This window comes from Danio rerio, chromosome 1, assembly GCF_049306965.1.
Source record: "Danio rerio strain Tuebingen ecotype United States chromosome 1, GRCz12tu, whole genome shotgun sequence".
Classification (NCBI taxonomy): domain Eukaryota; kingdom Metazoa; phylum Chordata; class Actinopteri; order Cypriniformes; family Danionidae; genus Danio; species Danio rerio.
The window spans coordinates 3,510,001-3,535,000 of record NC_133176.1 but is presented as its reverse complement, the minus strand read 5'-3'; the positions used below and the strand labels follow the sequence as shown (position 1 = coordinate 3,535,000).

Here is a 25,000-nt window from a genome sequence, read left to right as displayed (position 1 = left end):
AAATGTAACATAAGAACCGAAGTTTTCAGCTTTGTTCACATCCCTCGTCTACAGTAACACTGATGTTCCCCTTGATCTGGAAGTCTCTGTGTTTTAAAGAGCATCACAGTCAGACTGTGAAATAAACAAACAAGCACAATAAAAAAAATATATATATAAAGAAACGAAATATTCCCAACCACAACAAGAAGACAACAGCAAGCCCAAATGATGCTGACAGTAGCTGCGTCCCAAATGGCACACTATACACTATGCACTCATGCACTATGTACTTATGCACTTACACACTCAAAAGGATAGTATATGTATGTAGTGTCATCCCAAATGGCACACTAATGGTTTTTTACTAAGCGGGATTTCAAACCGTTTCCCTGATGACGTTTGCCTAATAAGTGAAATAAACGACCGAATGATCAAATATTACCTGCCGTGAGTATAACTGCATTCACCATCGGGAGGCGCTATAATCACTCTCGTAGGAGAATTGTGCTTTCACCATCCAAAATAAACAAAGTTATCCAACATGTGCGTCCGATAGCTCCGCCCCTTCCGCTACATAGGCAAACCTGCGGTCGTTGAGTGCGTGAAGTGTCCATCATTACACACTTCATTTTAGCGGCTGAATGAGTGCATCATCCGGGTAATTAAAGTGCACTTATTATTTTTAGAGTTTTCAGTGTGAGCGCAATATACTTACACTATTTATACTACAAAATGGCGTAGAATAGTGCATAAGTATGCGATTTGGGACTCAGCTTGTGATTGGGAGCGCTGCGAATACGAATGTTTAATGAGTTGCCAAACTACCCTAGTTAAGCCTTTAAATGTCACTTTAGGGAATACCAGTGTGTTAAAAATATCTAGTAACATATTATGTACTGTCATCATGGCAAAGATTATTAGGAATGAGTTAATAAAACTATTATGATTAAAAATGTAATTATTTCCGCTAAACAGATATTGTGGATCATATGCAGGGGGGCTAATAATTCTGACTTCAACTGTAAATATTGACAAAACTAACTTTATTTTGGATGCAATCAGTCGTGATTAATATTTGTCCAGCACTTGTAAATATCTCACTTTAAATCTTTGAAATGTAACATAAGAACCGAAGTTTTCAGCTTTGTTCACATCCCTCGTCTACAGTAACACTGATGTTCACCTTGATCTGGAAGTCTCTGTGTTTTAAAGAGCATCACAGTCAGACTGTGAAACAAACAAACAAGCAGAATAAAAAAATATATATTGAAAACCACAAGAAGAAGACAACAACAATCCCAAATGATGCTGACAGTGACTGGGAGCGCTGCGAGCACGGCTACAATAATGTAATGTTGGTTTTCTCGTGGCTCCGAGGGAAAAAAAAGCAACGCTATCAGCATCTCGCGACTGACAGGGAAAACAAAGCGCCGGGTTTTCACCTCGCCTACGCTCCCAAACACCTTACGCCTGAGACACAACTTCCTGTAGCAGTCGCTTTTTCCACAGTATTAATGGCTTCATTACTTCCTGTACATCTGAACGCTCTCTGGGGCTGCGTTTGCCTCTGAACACTGCTCACTTACCAAAAGATATTAATCACATTCGGTGCCTCAGTGCTGAAAAGGCTGTCCAAATAATTAACTTATGTAAATGGTCTTTTTTTGGGAGCACAGGCTGTTTGATTTATTTATTAGTATTATTAATGTTGGATTTATTATCGGTGGTGTCCTCTGAAGGGATAAATGCTCGTGTAATCCAGGTGGGTGTGTTCGGCACCTGATGCTCCGCTGTTAGTATTGCTAATTAGCAGTAATTAAGTGTGTTTTTTTTTGCTCCAGCCTCTCTCTCCTCGGGGGCCGCAGATAGTTGGAGGTGTATTTATGGTGGGATTATTTGGGAGACGTAAAGAAAAAGCAATTACGCATGCTGCTGCTCACAGTGAATCTGAATTAGAGTTTATTGCTGTCAGACACGTGACTTTTTTTTTTGCTGTCCTGGAAATGACGGTGTTTGTCGGGATGGATGAGGGAGAAGTAAACTCTATAACATATATGTGGAGTGTAAAAATAACCTCATAATGCAAGGCTTTCTAATTAGAAGTAAATACATTTCTACTAAGCATCGCACTGCACTTTATTTAAAGATGTATTTTTTTAGAAGTAAGAACTGACTGAATTCATCAAAAACAACAAGGATTTTAATGATAATAGATTTAGTTTTTTCTATAGACAGATGGAAGGATTGACAGATGGATGAACAATGGACAGACAGACAGATATATTGAAAGTCTTAGACAGATGAATATAGACAGATGAATAGGCAGACAGACGGTTATATAGAGAGATGAATAGGCAAACAGACGGTTATATAGACAGATGAATAGGCAAACAGACGGTTATATAGACAGATGAATAGGCAGATAGACGGTTAGATAGAGAGATGAATTGGCAGACAGACGGTTATATAGAGAGATGAATAGGCAGACAGACGGTTATATAGACAGATAGACGGTTAGATAGAGAGATGAATAGGCAGACAGACGGTTATATAGACAGAAAGACGGTTAGATAGAGAGGTGAATAGGCAGACAGACGGTTAGATAGAGAGATGAATAGGCAGACAGACGGTTATATAGACAGATAGATGGTTAGATAGACAGATGAATAGGCAGACAGATGGTTATATAGACAGATGAATAGGCAGATAGACGGTTAGATAGAGAGATGAATAGGCAGACAGACGGTTATATAGAGAGATGAATAGGCAGACAGACGGTTATATAGACAGATGAATAGGCAGACAGACGGTTATAGACAGATGAATAGGCAGATAGACTGTTAGATGGAGAGATGAATAGGCAGACAGACGGTTAGATGGAGAGATGAATAGGCAGACAGACGGTTATATAGAGAGATGAATAGGCAGACAGACGGTTATATAGACAGATGAATAGGCAGACAGACGGTTATATAGACAGATGAATAGACAGACAGACGGTTATATAGAGAGATGAATAGGCAGACAGACGGTTAGATAGAGAGATGAATAGGCAGACAGACGGTTAGATAGAGAGATGAATAGGCAGACAGATGGTTATATAGACAGATGAATAGGCAGATAGACAGTTAGATAGAGAGATGAATAGGCAGACAGACGGTTATATAGACAGATAGACGGTTAGATAGAGAGATGAATAGGCAGACAGACGGTTATATAGACAGATAGACGGTTAGATAGAGAGATGAATAGGCAGACAGACGGTTAGATAGAGAGATGAATAGGGAGACAGATGGTTATATAGAGAGATGAATAGGCAGACAGATGGTTATATAGACAGATGAATAGGCAGATAGACGGTTAGATAGACAGATGAATAGGCAGACAGACGGTTATATAGAGAGATGAATAGGCAGACAGACGGTTATATAGACAGATGAATAGGCAGACAGATGGTTATATAGAGAGATGAATAGGCAGACAGACGGTTATATAGACAGATGAATAGGCAGACAGACGGTTATAGACAGATGAATAGGCAGATAGACTGTTAGATGGAGAGATGAATAGGCAGACAGACGGTTAGATGGAGAGATGAATAGGCAGACAGACGGTTATATAGAGAGATGAATAGGCAGACAGACGGTTATATAGACAGATGAATAGGCAGACAGATGGTTATATAGACAGATGAATAGGCAAACAGATGATTATGTAGAGAGATGAATAGACAGACAGACGGTTATATAGAGAGATGAATAGGCAGACAGACGGTTAGATAGAGAGATGAATAGGCAGACAGACGGTTATATAGACAGATGAATAGGCAAACAGACGGTTATATAGACAGATGAATAGGCAGATAGACGGTTAGATAGAGAGATGAATTGGCAGACAGACGGTTATATAGACAGATGAATAGGCAGATAGACAGTTAGATAGAGAGATGAATAGGCAGACAGACAGTTATATAGACAGATAGACGGTTAGATAGAGAGATAAATAGGCAGACAGACGGTTATATAGACAGATAGACGGTTAGATAGAGAGATGAATAGGCAGACAGACGGTTAGATAGAGAGATGAATAGGCAGACAGACGGTTATATAGAGAGATGAATAGGCAGACAGATGGTTATATAGACAGATGAATAGGCAGACAGACGGTTAGATAGAGAGATGAATAGGCAGACAGACGGTTATATAGAGAGATGAATAGGCAGACAGACGGTTATATAGAGAGATGAATGGGCAGACAGACGGTTATATAGACAGATGGATAGGCAGACAGACGGTTATATAGACAGATGAATAGGCAGACAGACGGTTATAGACAGATGAATAGGCAGATAGACGGTTAGATGGAGAGATGAATAGGCAGACAGACGGTTAGATGGAGAGATGAATAGGCAGACAGACGGTTATATAGAGAGATGAATAGGCAGACAGACGGTTATATAGACAGATGAATAGGCAGATAGACAGTTAGATAGAGAGATGAATAGGCAGACAGACGGTTATATAGAGAGATGAATAGGCAGACAGACGGTTATATAGACAGATGAATAGGCAAACAGATGATTATGTAGAGAGATGAATAGGCAGACAGACGGTTATATAGAGAGATGAATAGGCAGACAGACGGTTAGATAGAGAGATGAATAGGCAGACAGATGGTTATATAGACAGATGAATAGGCAGATAGACAGTTAGATAGAGAGATGAATAGGCAGACAGACGGTTATATAGAGAGATGAATAGGCAAACAGATGATTATGTAGAGAGATGAATAGGCAGACAGACGGTTATATAGACAGATGAATAGGCAGACAGACGGTTATATAGAGAGATGAATAGGCAGACAGACGGTTATATAGACAGATGAATAGGCAGATAGACAGTTAGATAGAGAGATGAATAGGCAGACAGACGGTTATATAGAGAGATGAATAGGCAGACAGACGGTTATATAGAGAGATGAATAGGCAGACAGATGGTTATATAGACAGATGAATAGGCAGACAGACAGTTATATAGACAGATGAATAGGCAAACAGATGATTATGTAGAGAGATGAATAGGCAGACAGACGGTTATATAGAGAGATGAATAGGCAGACAGACGGTTATATAGACAGATGAATAGGCAGACAGATGGTTATATAGACAGATGAATAGGCAGACAGACGGTTATATAGACAGATGAATAGGCAGACAGACAGTTATATAGACAGATGACTAGGCAGACAGACAGTTATATAGACAGATGAATAGGCAAACAGATGATTATGTAGAGAGATGAATAGGCAGACGGTTATATAGACAGATGAATAGGCAGATAGACAGTTAGATAGAGAGATGAATAGGCAGACAGATGGTTATATAGACAGATGAATAGGCAGACAGACGGTTATATAGACAGATGAATAGGCAGACAGACAGTTATATAGACAGATGAATAGGCAGACAGACGGTTATATAGACAGATGGATAGGCAGACAGACGGTCATATAGACAGATGGATAGGCAGACAGATGGTTATATAGAAAGATGAATGGGCAGACCGACGGTTATATAGACAGGTGGATAAGCAGACAGACGGTTATATAGACAAATGAAAAGGCAGATAGACAGACGGTTATATAGACAGATGAATAGGCAGACAGACGGTTATATAGACGGTAAGACAGACAGACTGTTATATAGACATATGGATAAGCAGATAGATGTTATATAAACAGATGAATAGCCAGACAGATGGTTATATAGACAGATGGATAAGCAGACAGACGGTTATATAGACAGATAAATAGGCAGACAGATGGTTATATAGACAGGTGGATAAGCAGGCAGTCGGCTATATAGACAGATGGACAGGCAGATAGACAGACAGACGGTTATTTAGACAGATTGACAGGCAGATAGGCAGACAGATGGTTATATAGACAGATGGATAGGCAGAGAGACGGTTATATAGACGGATAGACAGACAAACGGTTATATAGACAGATGGATAGGCAGACAGACGATTATATAGACAGATGGACAGACAGACAGACAGACAGACAGTTATATAGACAGGCAGATAGACAGATATATAGACAGATAGATAGACAATTGTACAGACAGACAGACAAACAGCAATTTAGACAGACAGATAGACAGATTGATAAACAGATGGATAGAAAGACAGATAGAGAGACAAACAGTCAGACAGACAGAGTTAGATAGACAAGCGGATAGACTGATAAATAGATTGACGGACAGATGGATGGATAGACAGACGGACAGATGGCCAGACAGATGGACACACAGACAGACAGACAGACAGACAGACAGATGGACAGTCAGACAGACATACAGACATACAGACAGACAGACAGACAGACAGACAGACAGACAGACAGACAGTCAGACAGTCAGACAGACAGACAGACAGACAGACAGACAGACAGACTGATAGACAGACGGATAGACGGACATTTTTTCAGTTGTCAACATCATCAGTGTCTCTTACAGTAATTAGAGTAAATATTTTATTTGACCTTTAGACTGATGATGAAGATGATGAAGATAAGAATTGTGTCTGTGACTCAGTGAACAACAGGAACTGTCTTTTGATATAAATACATTAATCTATAAATAATGTTGTGTTTCTGCGAACATCACTGCAGGATCTGTAGGAGGATTTCCCAGAAGTCTTTCCATCAAGCAACTGGCAGACGAGAGTTTTCTGCCACACTATATACAAGCCCTCAGCTAATATTAGATTTCTCCATCGCCACTGATGAGAAGGAGAAATCAAATCAAATCAGATGATATCATATACTTTTTGGACTGAATTGTGCTGTAGTTTGTTTCTATTATTAATCTATAGAGGGATTAAAGGGACAGTTCATCGACCGCAAATGAGCATCCGTCAACATTTACTCATATTCCTGTCCCTCCAAACTGCTATGGCTTAAAATAAATAAATAAATAATCATTTCTGTAGACTCGTGGGAGACTGAGGACTGAAGTAATTCAGCTTTTCATTGCAGGACAACACAGCATTGCACAGTATACTGCAGTTGATATTTAAATCGTAATAATATTTCATAATGCTGGAGATCTTACTGTATATTCAATCCAAAATAGGCAGTATAAATATGTTTTTGTCATAAAACAGTTATATTTAATTTTTTATTAAATTGAGAGACTACTATATTTATTTTAATATGATAAATTATAATTTCACAACGTAGCACCAACTTCTAATTATATTATATTATATTATATTATATTATATTATATTATATTATATTATATTATATTATATTATATTATATTATTTTTACCGGCCACTTTATTAGGTACACCTTAGTAGTGCCGGGTTGGACCCCCTTTTGCCTTCAAAACTGCCTTAATCCTTCGTGGCATAGATTCAACAAGGTACTGGAAATATTCCTCAGAGATTTTGCTCTGTATTGACATGATAGCATCACAGTTTCTGCAGATTTGTTGGCTGGACATCCATGATGCCAATCACCTGTTCCACCACATCCCAAAGGTGCTCTATTGGATTGAGAGCTGGTGACTGTGGAGGCCATTTGAATACAGTGAACTCATTGTCATGTTCAAGAAACCAGTCTGAGATGATTCACGCTTTATTATATGGTGTGTTATCCTGCTGGAAGTAGCCATCAGAAGATGGGTACACTGTGGTTATAAAGGGATAGACATGGTCAGCAACAATACTCAGGTAGGCTGTGGCATTGTCACGATGCTCAATTGGTACTAATGGACCCAAAGTGTGCCAAGAAAATCTCCCCCACACCATTACACCACCACCAGCAGCCTGAACTAATGATACAAAGCAGGAGGGATCCATGCTTTCATGTTGTTGATGTCAAATTCTGACCCGACCATCCAATGGTGGCAGCAGAAATGGAGACTTATCAGAGCAGGCAACGTTTCTCCAATCTTCTATTGTCCAGTTTTGGTGAGCCTGTGTGAATTGTAGCCTCAGTTTCCAGTTCATAGCTAACTGAAGTGTCACCCGGTGTGGTCTGCCGCTACTGTAACCCATCCGCCTCAAGGTTGCATGTGTTGTGTGTTCAGCGATGCTCTTCTGCAGACCTCGGTTGTAACGAGTGCTTATTTGAGTTACTGTTGCCTTTCTATCAGCTGGAGCCAGTCTGGCCATTCTCCTCTGATTTCTGGCAACAACAAGGCATTTGCGCCCACAGAACTGCCGCTCACTGGATATTTGCTGTCTTTCAGACCATTCTCTGTAAACCCTAGAGAAGGTTGTGCGTGAAAATCCCAGTAGATCGGCAGTTTCTGAAATAACCATGCCACGTTCAAAGTCACATAAATCACCTTTCTTCCCCATGCTGATGCTCACTTTGAACTGCAGCAGATTGTCTTGACCATAGCTGTGTCTCATTTTGGAAGCTGCATCCTTTAAAGGATGCATTCAAAGGGCGCAGCGTCATCGCGGCACAAAAAGGCTGTCTCATTTCAAATAAATTCGAAGGCTCCTTTAAATGCAGCCTCCAAATGCATCCTTCATTTTCCAGGTAATAAAGGACATAACCGGTGCATCCTTCATGGCCTTAAACATCCCAAGATTTATTGCGTGCTGATAACGGCAGGACATGTTTAAAAGAAAACTCTGGTTTAAATGTATGAATTAAGTTTATTTTACTTGGATATCTAAACACTTAAAAAAAAAAAAAAACTATAGAATAGAATAACGGGAATATATTTCCAGCATCTGTATATCTTGTCTTTACAAGATACTTTTAAATAAGTTTTAAAATCACTTTAAAAAAAGTCATTACAAATTTTATCCGCGCTTATTAGCAGCTGTTAGGGTTGCCTGGTGACGAGATCCGTTCTCTGTAGGCTTGATAGTCTCATTTCCAACTGCTTGGTTCGCCCTGTGTGGACTTTAAAGGAGGCAGACTTCAAAGGGGAGTCCCTCGAAGGATGCAGCCTCTGAAATGAGACAGCTCATGTCTACATGCCTAAAGCTGCGGACACATTTGAGTTTGAGCATGCGATATTCTGTCGTGCAGTGCAGCGAAAAGGGGCGGGATTAAACAAGATCATTAGACGTTTAAAAAAGCGAGCGATTGCTCCATGTTTTAAATTTCTGTTCAGAGAGTTCATGTTTTGATCCTCGATTGGTGTCACGCAGTCTAGTGATGCGATATCGCAGGTCAGAGTTCATCAAGCTTAAACTTTGCACCGCAGAAACCTGCGAAATTTGACGCATGACCTTGCGTTTCCGGTCTGACACATTCGCGTGCGTATGAATGGAAGTCTATGGGAGGAAAAGCCGAGTGTGACCGCAGCTTTAAATGCAGTGAGTTGCTGCCATGTGATTGGCTGATCAGAAATTTGCGTTAACGAGCAGTTAGACAGGTGTACCTAATAAATTGACCGGTGAGTGTATTACATTATTACACATCTAAATGTAATACTTTATATAGCATATTAAAATTTATTGGCACATAATACATACATAATAAAAAATAGCATTTAACAAAAATACAAATAATTAATTCTACTTTGTACGTTTTTTAAAAATAAAAATGTACTTATCTTTAGTTAACTACATCAGAAAATGTGTAATAAAAGTGAACAAGGCCTCCAAAATGACATAAAATATAAAATAATTAGAAAAGCAAACCATTTTTTTGGTTCCACCCCTCAAAAAAAGAAAAAGAAAAAAGAAATAAAGACACAAGGCTTAACAATACAAGGCTTTTGTTCTGTATCTTATCACAGAAAAGGCCCTTATTCTCTATTTCCCAGCATCCTTCCATTTCAACAAGTGTTTTGTAACTGATCGCGCTTTAACGGCGCTCTTTTGAATATACGATCATATAAATATTCCTCTGATGTATTCACGTCTCCTCACCTGCTACTGATGACAGCGGCAGCATAATTCATTCATTCTCCTCACATAAATTTGCATATTTTTTTTCCCCTTCAAGTTCTCTCTTTGTACCTCCGTTCACCTGCTAACTGGCACGATGTTGGCGAAGCGCGCTCTGTTTGTGCGGGTCTGTGTTCTATAATGAATGCAAATGGATGTCGCTCAATACGCCGGCGCTGGACAAACAGGCCGAACGTGAACGCGACACTGATCAAAGCCTTTTCGCACGAGCTCCTGACATTTAGAGGCCAAGATTTTCATTAAACAGAGTGATTAGAGGCGAGATGGAGCCGGGAGTGAGGAGTGAAGCAGACAGATGGGATCCAGCACACAGGTGGATGTGATATTAAACACACAGACGTGTCCAAGATCTTGCTGAACATGCCAGAAACGCCTGATGAATGCTATGATATGACAGAAGAACCTTCCTACGGCAAAATAAGTCCATTTAGTATCTGTCATACTGAACTTTTGGGTTCGTGGAAAGGCCAAGAATAGCACACTGTGTCGAAAACAGTGTCACATTACAGGTCTGTTTACATCACCAACAATAACAATAAAGTTTCCACAATGTATGTTCCATTAAGAATTTAAAATGCTAGATAATAGTGCCACCGGTGGCCATTCAGTGAACTGCAGCCAGGGATTTATTGCTCGTAATTGTATATGTATTATTTAACTAAGTAGCAGAGGTGTGGGGAATAGGTAAAAATTGCTAATTGTCTCAATTTACATGACAGTGACTCTGGTGGCGACATTTAAAGAAGTGGTCTGCATCAAGTGACCGGCGTAATCCACGGCGCATGCAACGCCTGTGACTGTGCATTTATACTTCTGCGCTGTTTCTGTTGGTCTGCATTACACTTCCGAAACGCTAGTTGGCAGTGAGGTGTAAATGTTCCTCTGTGTTTTGCTTTTCCTAAACGCTTCCTGAATGTACAAGTGGCTCAAACTCGCTCATTTTGAGGCAGAAACCGGCGGACGTGCAACAGCTTTAACTATGAGGTAAACCAGTGGCGCCCCCAGAAAATTTTCTTAGGGGTGGCCAGAAGAGGCCGCACCAAATCTTGGGGTGGCACACAAAAAAAATAATAAATTCAGTGTAATGTTATATTTTTGTTTCTGGTAAATGAAATAATGTAGTTTTTATTCATTTAATTAATTCTACTTGAAATATTGCAATTTATTATTTGAAATAATTCAGTGTACATGTGCAAACCAAATAAAAATCTATGTTTAGTTTAAAAACACTTTTTATATACTGTATAAATAACTTCTTTTTTTACGTGCCTTTATTGTACATCATACGAGATATGCCATGTCTAAAATTAATGAAGATTAATAAGTTTATTATTCCCAGTGATGGGTTGCAGCTGGAAGGGCATCCACTGTGTAAAAATGTGCTAGATAAGTTGGCGGTTCATTCTGCTGTGGTGACCCTGGATTAATAAAGGGACTAAGCCGAAAAGAAAATGAATGAAAGAATAATGAGTTTATTAATTACCCAAACAAATGAACAAACTGAACAAAAGGCATTACTATACACACTCACTATACCTAATAATATTATTTATCCATATTGCTTTTTGAACCATTTTATTAATGCAGCTTCTTCTATTGATATACTGTACCTTAAGGTAAATATTAAATAGCCATTGCTGTCTATTGAAGGTGTGTGCGTGCTGTCAAGGACGATCGGGGAGGGTAGTGGTGGTTCTAGTTTAAATGACACCCTGGGCTAACCACCCTATACACCCCCACCTCTCTTGAATTGTTAAATTTGTTATTCAATAAATATAACAATTTATTTATATTTATTCTAAATAAATACAATTAATATTAATATACAATTATTATTCTAAATAAATAACAGAAATCAGTCCTAAATATTACTGGAAAACAACAACTGGAGTGATATGCCAACATCACTTAAGAAACCTTTTGCATGAAAATTAATTATGACAATTCTAAAGAATACAAAAAAAGTATTATAGAATTATCTGTGATCTTAGACCAGATCATGGCTGAGAAATCATGTTATGAAGTCTTACCTCCCTAACTCATTATCCCTCCTTTCTGCTTTAAAGGCATGCTTAGTAAAAGTTACATCATCATCATCATCATCATATTATATAAACTTTAAACGACTTTCAAAACTCGCTGCGTGCCGACACCTCTGCACAAAAGGCTGTTACTCCGGTTTCACGGCGCATGAGCGGTGCCTATTATGTCGGCGTGCATGCAAACAACCAACTGGGATTCACACAGGAGTGCGTGAGGCGCGCGGGAATGGTTTTCCGCGCGCATGCGTCAGTTTGCTTTCACCAGCATTGAACCAGAGGGGCAGAGCTACGTCAGTAACACCAACAATAATTTAGTGACTGCATTTTATTTATTTATTTATCTAAATATTGGGAATTTATAAGTTCATTTAAATCAATAATATCAACCGCAAAATTATATTGGGGTGGCCAAAGGGGTGGCCACAGGGGTGGCCAGAGTTTACCGAGGGGTGGCCGTGGCCACCCCTGGCCACCCCTTGGAGGCGCCCCTGAGGTAAACACAGAACAAAACTTTCCATCCGGAGCTCCTTTACAGGACTCCACACTTGTAAACAATCGCTCTATTGGGCTCGCGCCATCCGTGCGGCTCTCGGCCCCGCCCAGACTCGTCAGCGATACCAAGCCGACCAATAACAGAGCTTGCGCTACGCGTCGTTGCGATGTGTAGTTATATTTTTTGAGAGGTGCACGTCAGCGACGCCGACGCCTTAGCATACGCGAGCGTTTGACGCAGAAGTATAAATCAGCCTTAAAAGTCTTTTTACACCAACAACAATAATAATGTTTCCAAAATATTAGTTTGATTAGGTTACAATAATAAAAAAAGCTACATAATAGCGACATCAGTGGCCATTCAGTGAATTGCAGTCAGCGACGTATTGCTCGTAATTGCACATGTAATATTTTATGGGTAACACTTTACAATAAGGTTCATTAGTAAATGTATATACTAACATGAACTAATCATGAACAATACTTGTACAGCATTTATTAATCATAACTGAACATTTACTAATGCATTATTAACATTCAAGTCCATGCTTGGTTACATTAGTTAATGCACCATGAGTTAACATGAACTAACAATGAACTACAGCATTTTCATTAGCTAACATTTATTAACATGAATAAATACTGTAGTAAATGTATTGTTTATTGTTTGTTCATGTTAGTAAATGCATTAATTAACATTATCTAATGAACCGTATTGTAAACTGTGACCATTTTATGATATAGCAGCAGTAGTGGAGTGTGTGTGATAAACAACATTGTGTCAATAACAGTCTGCTTAGACCAACAACAATAACAACAATTTCACAATATAATAATGTAATAGTGACACCGGTGGCCATTCAGTGAACTGCAGCCAGAAATGTATTGCTTGTATTTTCACATGTAACATTTCAAGAAGCTGAACTTGATCTGGGGTGCGTTTCCCAAACAACGACGTAACTCGAGGCTGCACTATCGTAGTACAATGCCTCATTTGGAAAAAGAATGATGAAGTGACGAGTGTTTTCCAAAACCGTAGTTTCTCTGTCTAAGATCTATCGTTTAAACCATGTTAGTTATAACGTAAAACGCCCATAATGATGCTCTAAACGGGGTGAAGAAACTACTTCTTAGAGAACTACTTAGAGAAGAACTCCAAAATTTCTTTGTGCAAATTATATTGTTTTACACGCACACGCATTAAAAACAAAAATCCATAGTCATTTTCTGTAATAACTGAAATTGAAAAGCACATTGTATCATTAAAAAGTGTCACATTAAAGTGTCACATCATTCACAACTTGGTGTGAGAATAAATACAATTAGGAAGACCTTAAATCAGTACAAGTACATCTTCAACTAATTTGAATAAATCAGTACTCAAATAAGTAGAAGAAATAGACCAATCACAACTCAGTAAATAAATAAGTACAAGAAAGAAACCAATTGCAAGATGTTACAGCTAACACTGAATAGCAAACAGTGCTTTAAACGTGAAACAAGCATTTATCTGGACAATAAGACACATGTGCCTCTACATGTATAATCATCTTAGTCTCTGAAATGATCTTCAGCAGGTCAAAACTCTAAGGGTCGACGGCTGCTTCTCACCCAGGCCTGTTTATTCTAATAAGGGAAAGATGGTCATTAATGGGCGGGGCTTTCCCACTCTGATGACACGTACAAAGGGAGAATGTCAATCAAAGTGTTTCTGCAGACTGTTTTTATCAAGTCTGATTATAACAAATACAATTAATTCATGTTCACCATTATGAGCTGGATATATTCACACACTGCTGCCACACAACGGTGTTTAAACCCCTTATAAAAGCGATTTTAGCATGATAGGCCCGCTTTAAAATGTTTAAAACCAGAATGCTTAAGGAAAGAAACACAAACTATTTAAAAAGTTGTGTTGATCTGACATATCTATTCTCCTGAATGTGCTGTAACGCTATGTAACTCTTCCCAGATGAGCTCAGTGTTGTCAGGCGGTGATTTACCCGATGAACGCACACCACACAAACAACGGTCCGTGGAGATCTCCAATGAGCTCATGAGACCAGCAACAATAAGACATGTGTGATTAATCAACCCAATGATTTATCAGAGGACAAAGCCTTCCTTTACTAATGTGTGTGTTTTCCAGCAGTATTTCCCAATGCACGTTGCTTTAGTGTTTGTGCTTTGACTAACAGCCTCTCATTTGGGCTTGTCCGCTTGATTTTGGCCAGAGTTTGGATCTAATCTCATGATTCGGGAATTGTGTGATCCGTGTTAAGAGGAATGTGCGCACACACCCATGATATACTGTAGCGAGGGAGGGAGGGATTCAAATCATTTTGTTTGAATGTCTGTGTTTCATTTGCTCTTTGATATCATATTCCAACAATTTCTGCTTCAGATTAAGGCTGTTTCTGAGATCTTCGACTCATTGCGAAATGTTTTGTATTATTTTTTATTTTATTTTTTTGTCATGTAAAACACAGAGAGCTCAGTGTTCATTAGCTACTACAGCAGGGGAGTTCTCCGGATCTAAATGAGCTCAAACTCCCCTCTTACCTTGCAAACGGGAGGGAGCCCTGGGCACGAGGATTTTATGAGCTCAGGGCTTTCTCCCGGGACAGCATGCCAAACAAGCTTTATAACCAATCATCAGCTCAGTGTGAACTCTTGAAATACAAGTATAAATAAATGTACTTATGTAATCATATTTCTTACTTTATTTAGAACTTAAGTGCAAATGTTTGATCAAAAATGTTATATATTTAAAATGTAAAAATGTATAAGTAATATAAAAATAAATATTAATATAAAATAAAAAATAAAAAACACTTTTAAAAAATTATTACAGGTCCAACATGAAAAAAAAAAATGCTAAAAAAATTGCAAAAATGTAAATGTTGTACTTTCAAGAATCCAACTTTATCACAATACTGTTATTAAAATTTCTGTCTAAATCTGCTCAATGTCGTGTAATATTGCACTCACATAAATTAGGAAAAAGTAATACCATAAGCTGTATTTAGTGACGCCACAAAATAAACAATAAAGCATTATATCAAATTATAGACTTCTTATTTTGTCCATACAATAAATATTGTCATTCGGCACAGTCCTAAGACAATTTCTGATTTTATTTATTTATTAATTCATTATCTTTCAGCTTAGTCCCTTATTTATCAGCGGTCTCCACAGCAGAATGAACCGCCAAATATTCCACCATACGTTTTACGCAGCGGATGCCCTTCCAGCCGCAACCCAGTACTGATAAACACCCATGCACTCACATTCCCACATGCACTCATAACCTACAGCCAATTTAGTTCATCAATCCCCCTGTAGTGCATGTGTTTGGACTGTGGGGGAAACCGGAGCACCCGGAGCAAACCCATGCCAACATGGGGAGAACATGCACACTCCACACAGAAATGCCAACTGACCCAGCCGAGACTGGAACCTGCTTGCTTGATTTTACTTTTTTAATAGAATACTGGAGTATTTTCTTTAAATCAGTACCCTCTTCTCTTGTTATATATTATCTGATTGGAGTGTACTGATGAGTGGGCGGAGTTATTCACAAGTGATTAACCAATAGAAAACTATAACAATCCAATCAATATCTCATGGATAAAACAAAGCCAAATTGCTTGTGTGGCAATTTCCCTCAGATACACAACCAATATTAAACAGAAAGCTCACAATTTCAGCTCAAAAAGTGATTATGTCATGAACACAACATAAACACCAAATTAATAGCAATGACAGGATGCCATACATGACAGCAAGAGCTCCGAATGCAGTGGAGCTAAGATGAGCTCTTTGCAAACTTACATTTAGATCATTTAGTCACTTGCTCCACACTTTAAAAAGTCTAAATGTCATTGCGTTGCATAATAAAACAATTATACCAAATGTCATCTGGAGACATGATCAGGATGCTACAGCTTTTCTCACAGATGATTTCATCTTTTCCAGCTGAAACTGGTTAAATGAGCCTTCAGGCCAAGCTAAGCTGTTTAGCTGGATCAGTTCATCGGCCACACAGCCCCCAAACCTGGCAAAATGACTCCTAATTTAGACTAAAGCAGTGGTGGAGAACAAATACTGAACAATCATACTCAAGTAAAAGTACAAAGAGCAGGTTGATGCATTTATGTGTAGTGAAATCTGCGTAAAGGGCAAACATTTAGCTGTGCCAATATGGTGACTCTGTAACATATATGCAATAACAGTTATTCATTCATTCATTCATTCATTCATTTATTCATTTTCCTTCGGCTTAGTCTCTTTATCCCAGCATACGTTTTACACAGCGGATGCCTTTCCAGTTGCAACCCAGTACTGGGAAACACCCATACACACTCGTTCACACACACTCATTCACTACGGTCATTTTAGTTTCTTCAGTTTTTCTCTAGAGAGCATGTGTTTGGACTGTGGAGAAAACCGGAGCACCCAGAGGAAACCCACGTCAACACAGGGAGAACATGCAAACTCCACATTGAAATTCCAACTGACCCAGCTGAACTAGCGACCTTCTTGCTGTGAGGCTAACCACTGAGCCACCATGTCGCCCTGTCTAATTTCAACTGCACAAAATAAATGAAAAATTAAATGCAGTGGCAATCAGTCATGAAGTCAACATACATGCATGCACTGAAAAAAAACCTCTTTTTTTTTTTTTTTTTAAGGTAACTGGTTGCAAACAATTCATATGGGCTGAATTTAAACAAACAAATTAAGTTGAGCATTAATACATTTAATTGGTTTAAATTCAGCCCATAAAACTTGTTTGCAACCACCTACCTTATAAAAAATGAAGAGTTCAGATGCAAAAACCTCTAAATCCTCTTTTTTTGTAAATGAGCATTTTCTATCAGGCTCCTCTGATTAGGTTTAGAAGTTTCATTTTACATGCAATGATACGATTATTAGCTAGTAAATAAAATAACTTTCAATTTCAAAAATGTCACTTTAGACAATTCTTGTTTCTTAACAAGGTAAATTTTCTTCATATATATATATATATATATATATATATATATATATATAAATCAGTCAAGTAAGTGGCGGTTCATTATGCTTCATCTGTCAAGTGCATTAATCAATAACATTAAACTGACGTTAATTAAATAATCATATAACATATGACATTCATTCATTTTCTTGTCGGTTTAGTCCCTTTATTAATCTGGGGTCGCCACAGCGGAATGAACTGCCAACTTATCCAGCAAGTTTTTACGCAGCGGATGCCCTTCCAGCCGCAACCCATCTCTGTGAAACATCCACACACACTCACACACTACAGTCAATTTAGCTTACCCAATTCACCTGTACCACATGTCTTTGGACTGTTGGGGAAACCAGAGCACCCGGAGGAAACCTACGGCAATGCAGGGAGAACATGCAAACTCCACACAGAAACGCTAACTTAGCCGAGGCTCAAACCAGCAACCCAGCGACCTTCTTGGTGTGAGGCGACAGCACTACCTACTGCGCCACTGCTTCGCCCTGACATATGACAATGTAAACATTGCAAACTCGGCGCAGAAGTCGCAGAAGTCATTGCAACCAGAGGTGTGAAGCGCAACATTTTATATAGACTTAATATTAAAATTTAGAGATATACTTTATTTAGCTCAGGAGTTTTCCGAAATAAAACAGTAAAAGTAAACATGACCAATAACATCTTAATAAAGCAATAAACACATTAACAGAGTTTATTTGCTGAGATTCGTATTAAAATCTGTTTTATTTATATTGTGCAACGTATATTCATAATGTTTTGTGCAGAGTATATATTTTGAAAAGAGGAAAAACAATAAATCGTTGTATGAATGCTGTAATATTTACATAATTTTCCATTAAAAATGTGTGAATGTCATGTGACCATCAGGAAGAACGCACAGTCTTATGTCTCATAGGATGCGTTCTCTGTTCTCGTGGTCTTCCGAGTTCGTTCTTACGAGGACACCTGGCAAGATCGTTCTCCACAAGAACGCAAGTCCGTCCTCTGCATTTTTGGAATTGAGAAACAGCCATTGTAAACTTAGCTCTGTAGATCCAAATAATGTAGAGTAAAACATTGTGAAACATTAATATCTGTGCATTGTCCTTTAATATAAAAAGCTTATCAGACTTATAGGTATTATGAAGTAATATAAATAATGTATAGTTTTATATATTATATTTATCTTTTAAAAAATAACTTAAATTAGTTAATAAAACACAAGGTAGGCCTACTGTGCAAAAAGGGGATGCCTCTCTGACAATTTAGAAGCTATTCATTCTCACCATACGTAAGGTCTTGGTCTCTCGTTTATCCTCATAGCATCCACGTGGGGTAAAAGAACGGCATCTTAACTCAGTCTTTCGTGAAATGGAGTTTTTGTTAAATGTATGGTAAATTGGACTCATTCAAAGTAGCGCCGCTGCGCAAAAAAACGTTAGGAATGCGTGTTACACTTCCGACTGCACATTGTGTTTTCTTTTTCTCATAATGCACAGAGTTTTGAGGTAAGGGACGTTTTCATTTATCATTCACTGACAGTTGGACAGGCTCATCCAGTCCATCAAACTCCATCTTTTAAAATCGAAATCAAAAGCGGAATATGTTTCCTCATAAAAGCTGGCGTATCAGCCCCGTTACATTAAAAACAAATGACTCGATTCGCAAATACTGATTGGTGCTCGGCATATATTGGCTTTTGCTGTCAATGGCAGGCGGCGTTTAGCGGCTTTTGCCAACAAACTGTTATTTCTGAATGCGCTGATGCTGGGATTTTGATGATATGAAGCTAACTTATTTGTTGATGGTGTACTACGTGCCTAAAGCACTCTCTCAATTCAATTATCTCATTTTTGGCGGAAGTGGTGTTTAGCAGTCTTTGCATCTGAACTCCTCATACGTAAATCTTATAAATCATTTTTATAGAGCATATTTAAAATACCAAATAAAGTGCTATTTACAAATATTACATCAAAATCAATCCAATTCAGAGTTTTGTTTTCAACACAAAATAAATGTGAATGTTTGTCTGAGTATTCTTTCTGTTATGGCATGGCTCACTGATGCAACACATGCAGGAATACGTACATATATAAACCAACATAAACAACTGATATAGATGACACTTGCTATGAAAGAACAGATGCTCATGGGAATCGAGCCCTCGGAGAGCGATCAGAGGACAACACGCTCACAGGTGAGAGCACGGGGGAAAGAGAAAACCATCTAATTTTAGAAATGCAAAAAAACACTGCTCACACACACCTACACATGCTAGTTTCACTTCAAGACAACAAAATTCAAGCTTTCCGACATTATTGACCATCAAAGTTTTGCCAAAAGCAATGTGTACGTTTCATTCAGTACAAAAAGGTTACGAAAATGCCACAAAATGCAAGCAATCATACTAATAATAACCATGCATACACTGTAAAGCATGCCTGTTGATGTTCCCATATTTTCTGTTTATTAACGTTATTTATGTTTATTGTGAATTGCATTATAGGATGTTGATCTCTGCCGACTTTTGATGTTGAAATTTCGACTCTGCAGTTTAACAAAGTGACTTTTATTTGCATTAGTAGTTTGAGATAATAATGTATAAGAAATAATATCTAGAGAAACAAGTCTGTAAAATAACAGAAAATGCTCTGGGGGTTTATTGCAAGGGTTTTGTAGAGTAATATACACTAATATAATAATATACAACAACTAGGGCTGCACGATTTTAGAAAAATCTGATATTTTCTTTTTTTGCTGTAATATTGCGATATACAGTTTTACAAGATGGTTTGAATTTTCAATTTGACTTTTCCTAGGGAGTCCAACAAATATTTAGGTACAGAAATTGAGTAATCGCAGTGCATATTACTTATGGTTGCCTTGTCTCCAATCCAAATATCTAAAAAATATATAGATTTCTTCTTTATTATCATAAATAATGAGTCAAAATTAAGTGAGATTTTCCTTAAAAAGCTAAATAATCTGCCAGTGTGGTAAGCAATCTTTTTGATGTTTGAAGTGCAGATATTTGGACATGAAACAATACCAAAAAGAAACACATTTTTGTAAATGTAAATGAACACTACAGTATATCATCTTCATTGTATAAATAATTAAATGCCATTAATCTTTGTAACACCTCCAAAAGTCATCATTTGTTGTGCCCAAATGTTTTAAACTCTCAGTCACAGGCCTTAAAAACACATGTAAGTGATAAATCTTCACTTTATTATGGTTAATCTTAGCAGTGACTCTAAAAATGCTGTGTTTTGTGGCACCTGCTTGACTATAATCCAGACTCAACACTGTAAATCCTACGCTTTGATTATTGCAGATGCGCAACTTGCGATATCGATGCTGAAACAAAACATTGTGGAGCCCTTACACCAACCCAGACAATACATCACTTTAAACTATTAAATATGTTCATAAAAGTCACTTTTTTAAACTTGTCAAGGTTAAAAGTTATTGGAAGAAAGATCAAGCTCCCATAATGCAATTTAAAACCATAAAGAAAATGGGGAAATAATAAAAATATGAACCACAAAATACAAAAATCTGCTCAACTCTGTAAAATAACAGAAAATGTACTGACAGTATACTACCAGGTTCTTGTACCGTAATACACAACATCAAATAGGACTGAAAGCTATTGTATAAATCTGACATTGGGATATATATTTTTTTTTTGATAATATTGCGATATTCAGTTTCAGCAGATGGTTTAAATTCTATTTGACTTTTTCTAACAAGTATTTAAGTACAGAAATTGAGTAATCACAATGCAAATTACCTAAAGTTGCTTTGCCTCTAATATAAATATCCAAAAAAATATAGATTTCTACTTCATTTTCAGAAATAATGAGTCAAAATGAAGTGAGATTTTGCTTAAATTAAGCTAAATAATCTGTGGTGAGCAAAATAATCTTGTTTTAGGCTTGAAGTGCAGATATTTGGACATGAAATAATACAAACAATCTTAGAAACACATTTTTGTAAATGTAAATGAACACTACAGTATATCATCTTCATGTTATAAATATTTAAATGCCATTAATCTTTGTTACACCTCCAAAAGTCATCATTTGTTGTGCCCAAATGTTTTAAACTCTCCGTCACAGGCCTTAAAAACACATGTAAATGTAAAATCTTCACTTTATGATGGTTAATCTTAGCAGCGACTCAAAAAATGCTGTGTTTTGTGGCACCTGCTCGACTATAATCCAGACTCAACACTGTATATCCTGCGATGTGATTATTGCGGATGCGCACACTACAATATCAACGCTGAAACAATACATTGTGCGGACCTAACACAAACCCAGACAATATATCACTTTAAACTATTAAAGATGTTCATAAACCTCATCTTTTTCAAACTTGTCAAGGTTTAAAGTCATTGAAAGAAAGATTAAGCTCCCATAATGCAATTCAAATGCATGAAGAAATGGGGAAATAAAAAAAAACATGAACCACAAAATACAAAAATCTGCTCAAGTCTGTAAAATAACAGAAAATGTACTGACAGTATACTACCAGGTTCTTGTACCGTAATACACAACGCCAACTAGGACTGCAAGCTATTGTATAAATCTGACATTGGGATATTTAATTTTCTTTTGCGATATTTAGTTACAGCAGATGGTTTAAATTCTATTTGACTTTTTCTAGAGAGTCCAACAAGTATTTAAGTACAGAAATTAAGCAATCACAATGCAAATTACCTAAGGTTGCCTTGTCTCTAGTCCCAATATCTAAAAAAATATAGATTTCTTCATCACTTTCAGAAATAATGAGCCGAAATCATGTGTGATTTTCCTTAAATCAAGCTAAATAATTTACGGTGAGCAAAATAATCTTGTTTTAGGCTTGAAGTGCAGATATTTGGACATGAAACCATACAAACAAAATCTAAGAAACACATTTTTGTAAATGTAAATGAACACTACAGTATATCATCTTGATTTTATAATTATTTAAATGCCATTATCATTTGTTAAGCCTCCAAAAGTCATCATTTGTTGTGCCCAAATGTTTTAAACTCTCCGTCACAGGCCTTAAAAACACATGTAAATGACAAACCTTTACTTTATTATGGTTAATCTTAGCAGTAAGTCTAAAAATGCTGTGTTTTGTGGCACCTGCTCGACTATAATCCAATCTTGACACTGTATATCTTGCGATGTGATTATTGCGATATATTGGGATATCGATGCTGAAGCAATACATTGTGCGGCCCTAACACCAACCAAGATAATACATCACTTTAAACTCTTAAACATGTTCATAAAAGTCACTTTTTCAAACTTTTCATAGTTAAATGTTCATGGAAAAAGGATTAATCTCCCTTAATTAAATTCAAACGCATAAATAAATGTAGAAATAACAAAAAATGAATCCCAAAATATCGAAAATCTGCTCATTTACTGATATTGTTCACGCTATACCTGTAAAGCGAGCAACAAATGTCATTTTAAGGCAAATGCAACAGTATTAAGGGATCACACACACATTACGACTGTATTATCTTATCCTTTCAAACGCTCTCTCTTCTCCTGCATTATATCCCTGCCACGCTAATCTGCTTTGACTGGGTGAAACCCTCAAATGTGATTACTTTCCAACAGATAACAAAGGGGAAAAACCCCTATCTATGGCACAGCATGGAGCATGAATTAAAGCTACACTATGGCCTTAAGGACTCCATAAATCCAATGCTAAAGAGGGACTGGAGCTACTGAGAGAGCAGGGCCACCTACTGGGGCTGTTTATATTGCATGAGTGGGTTTTAATTGCAGAAAGTGCTGTAGAAACTCTTACAATGTGGAGGACACTCTCTCAAGATAAGTCACAGGTTTGTGAGATATTTATTTGTGCATGCTTACTTCATATAAGTGTGTGATGATGCAACTACGATTATGTGAACTACGAACACTAAAAGTGCTGAAAGTTGCTTGAAGGTGTTTCTAGAAAAACAACGGTGCATGAGGTTATCTGTATTGCTGTTTCCAAAAGAAGAAATATTTTACTAATTTAGATTTGTATTGATTTCAGTGATGATTTTGCTGAACATGTACCCTAAAAAATAAGGGTACATTGCATTTACTTCATGTTTTCTAAAGTAAGTGCTTGCAAACAATTTATATGGGCCGAATTTGACAAGCTAATTAAGTTAAACATTAGTAAATTTGATTTGTTTGTCATATACATTGTTTGCAAGCACTTGCAGTGGCTTGAAACTATAGTAAATCCAGTTAAACAATTGGTTTAAAAGCCACAAAAGTCCAACACATGCATGTTGTCTGCATTAATACTATCTTTTAAACTAAATATTACCATACAGATGTGTGTTAACAATCACAGCAAATAATGTATAGCTTATTTAAATACTTCAGATATTCTAATACTGAGACAAATTTCTCAAACACACACTTCAATTGAATGTAACACGAATAAAGGCGACTTTCTATGAACATGCCAGCTAGACGACCTCCTGCTGTCGATATATCCACACACGCTCAACGCAACTGTGCTGGGGAAAGTTTTCAAGGACCAAGCCATCAATTCCCTTCTGAATTATTGACCTCAGACTTCCTCATTCATCATAGGCTACTCCACGCATGTAAAACATCAGCAAATTCCTTCCCCAATAATGATCGATGCGACTTTAAGGCACAGCGGCATGTAAAGCAGGCAGAGTTGCTGGTGATGTTGGCACCTCGTACTCACCTGATATCTCCTGATGTGGCACATTATGGAGACTGAAGCCTTTGGTGGTGAACGCCAGGCGCACATCGCTGCAGCTGCGCGATTTTACATCTCCAGCACATGACAGCGACAGCAGAAGCGATAAAGAAGTAAAAACCACGACAGGTGTCTTCACCATCCCTCCTGCGCGCAAATCCAGCCGATGCGTAAAAGCGCAAAACCCCGCAAGACGCGCTCAGCGCACCGGCGTCTCCAGCTGCAGGTGGACAAATGTTTCAATCATTCAATCGCTGATTTGAATGGTCAGTCAGGCGTGCTGTGGCGTCCGGTTCATAGCAGGATTCACCAGCGGAACGAGCGCGTGCGCGGTTTGGACGGAGACACCGACAGAATAGATCCGGAGCGGCGCGCTCTCAACTTCTGCTCTGTGTTTCTATCAGCAGAGAGAAAGTAGCAAATCCTCCCTCTCTCTCTCTCTCGCTCTCTCTCACTCACACACACACATACACTGAGAGACAAACCGCACAACCCAGTGGTGAGTGTGAGAAGATGGAAAAACACGGACTGGAGTTTTGAAGGCTCGTATGGTTTTGCCTCAAGAGCTGCTGAAGCATCCGCTCCCATTGTAAAATGTCAATCTATATGCAATTCCACGTGTAAAAAATATATAATTTTACATTTTATATAAATAATTATGCCTGTCTGAACAAATAAATCAAATAATAATTAAAAATGGTATGTGTATGTGTGTGCAAATTGAATATTGTAAATAAATATACAGATAGATGCTGTAGATGCAATATCAAGCACCATAA

At 37.8% G+C, this 25,000-nt stretch overlaps 1 protein-coding gene and 1 long non-coding RNA gene across 3 annotated transcripts in view; one reads left to right on the top strand and one right to left on the bottom strand.

Annotated features, from left to right (window-relative positions):
- The window catches only part of gpc6a (glypican 6a), a 343,841-nt gene extending 319,229 nt beyond the window's left edge, over window positions 1-24,612 (bottom strand). For both annotated transcript variants that reach the window (XM_021475731.3, NM_001109719.1), the window contains 1 exon segment: window positions 24,207-24,612. In XM_021475731.3, coding sequence (XP_021331406.1) covers window positions 24,207-24,363 — 157 coding nt within the window. In that variant the 5' untranslated portion in view covers window positions 24,364-24,612.
- On the top strand, window positions 18,775-24,678 carry LOC141384366 (uncharacterized). The gene is made up of 3 exons (XR_012405383.1): window positions 18,775-21,091; window positions 21,599-23,602; window positions 23,707-24,678. It is a non-coding gene; the product is annotated as an uncharacterized lncRNA (long non-coding RNA).
- The last annotated feature ends 322 nt before the right edge of the window (window positions 24,679-25,000 follow it).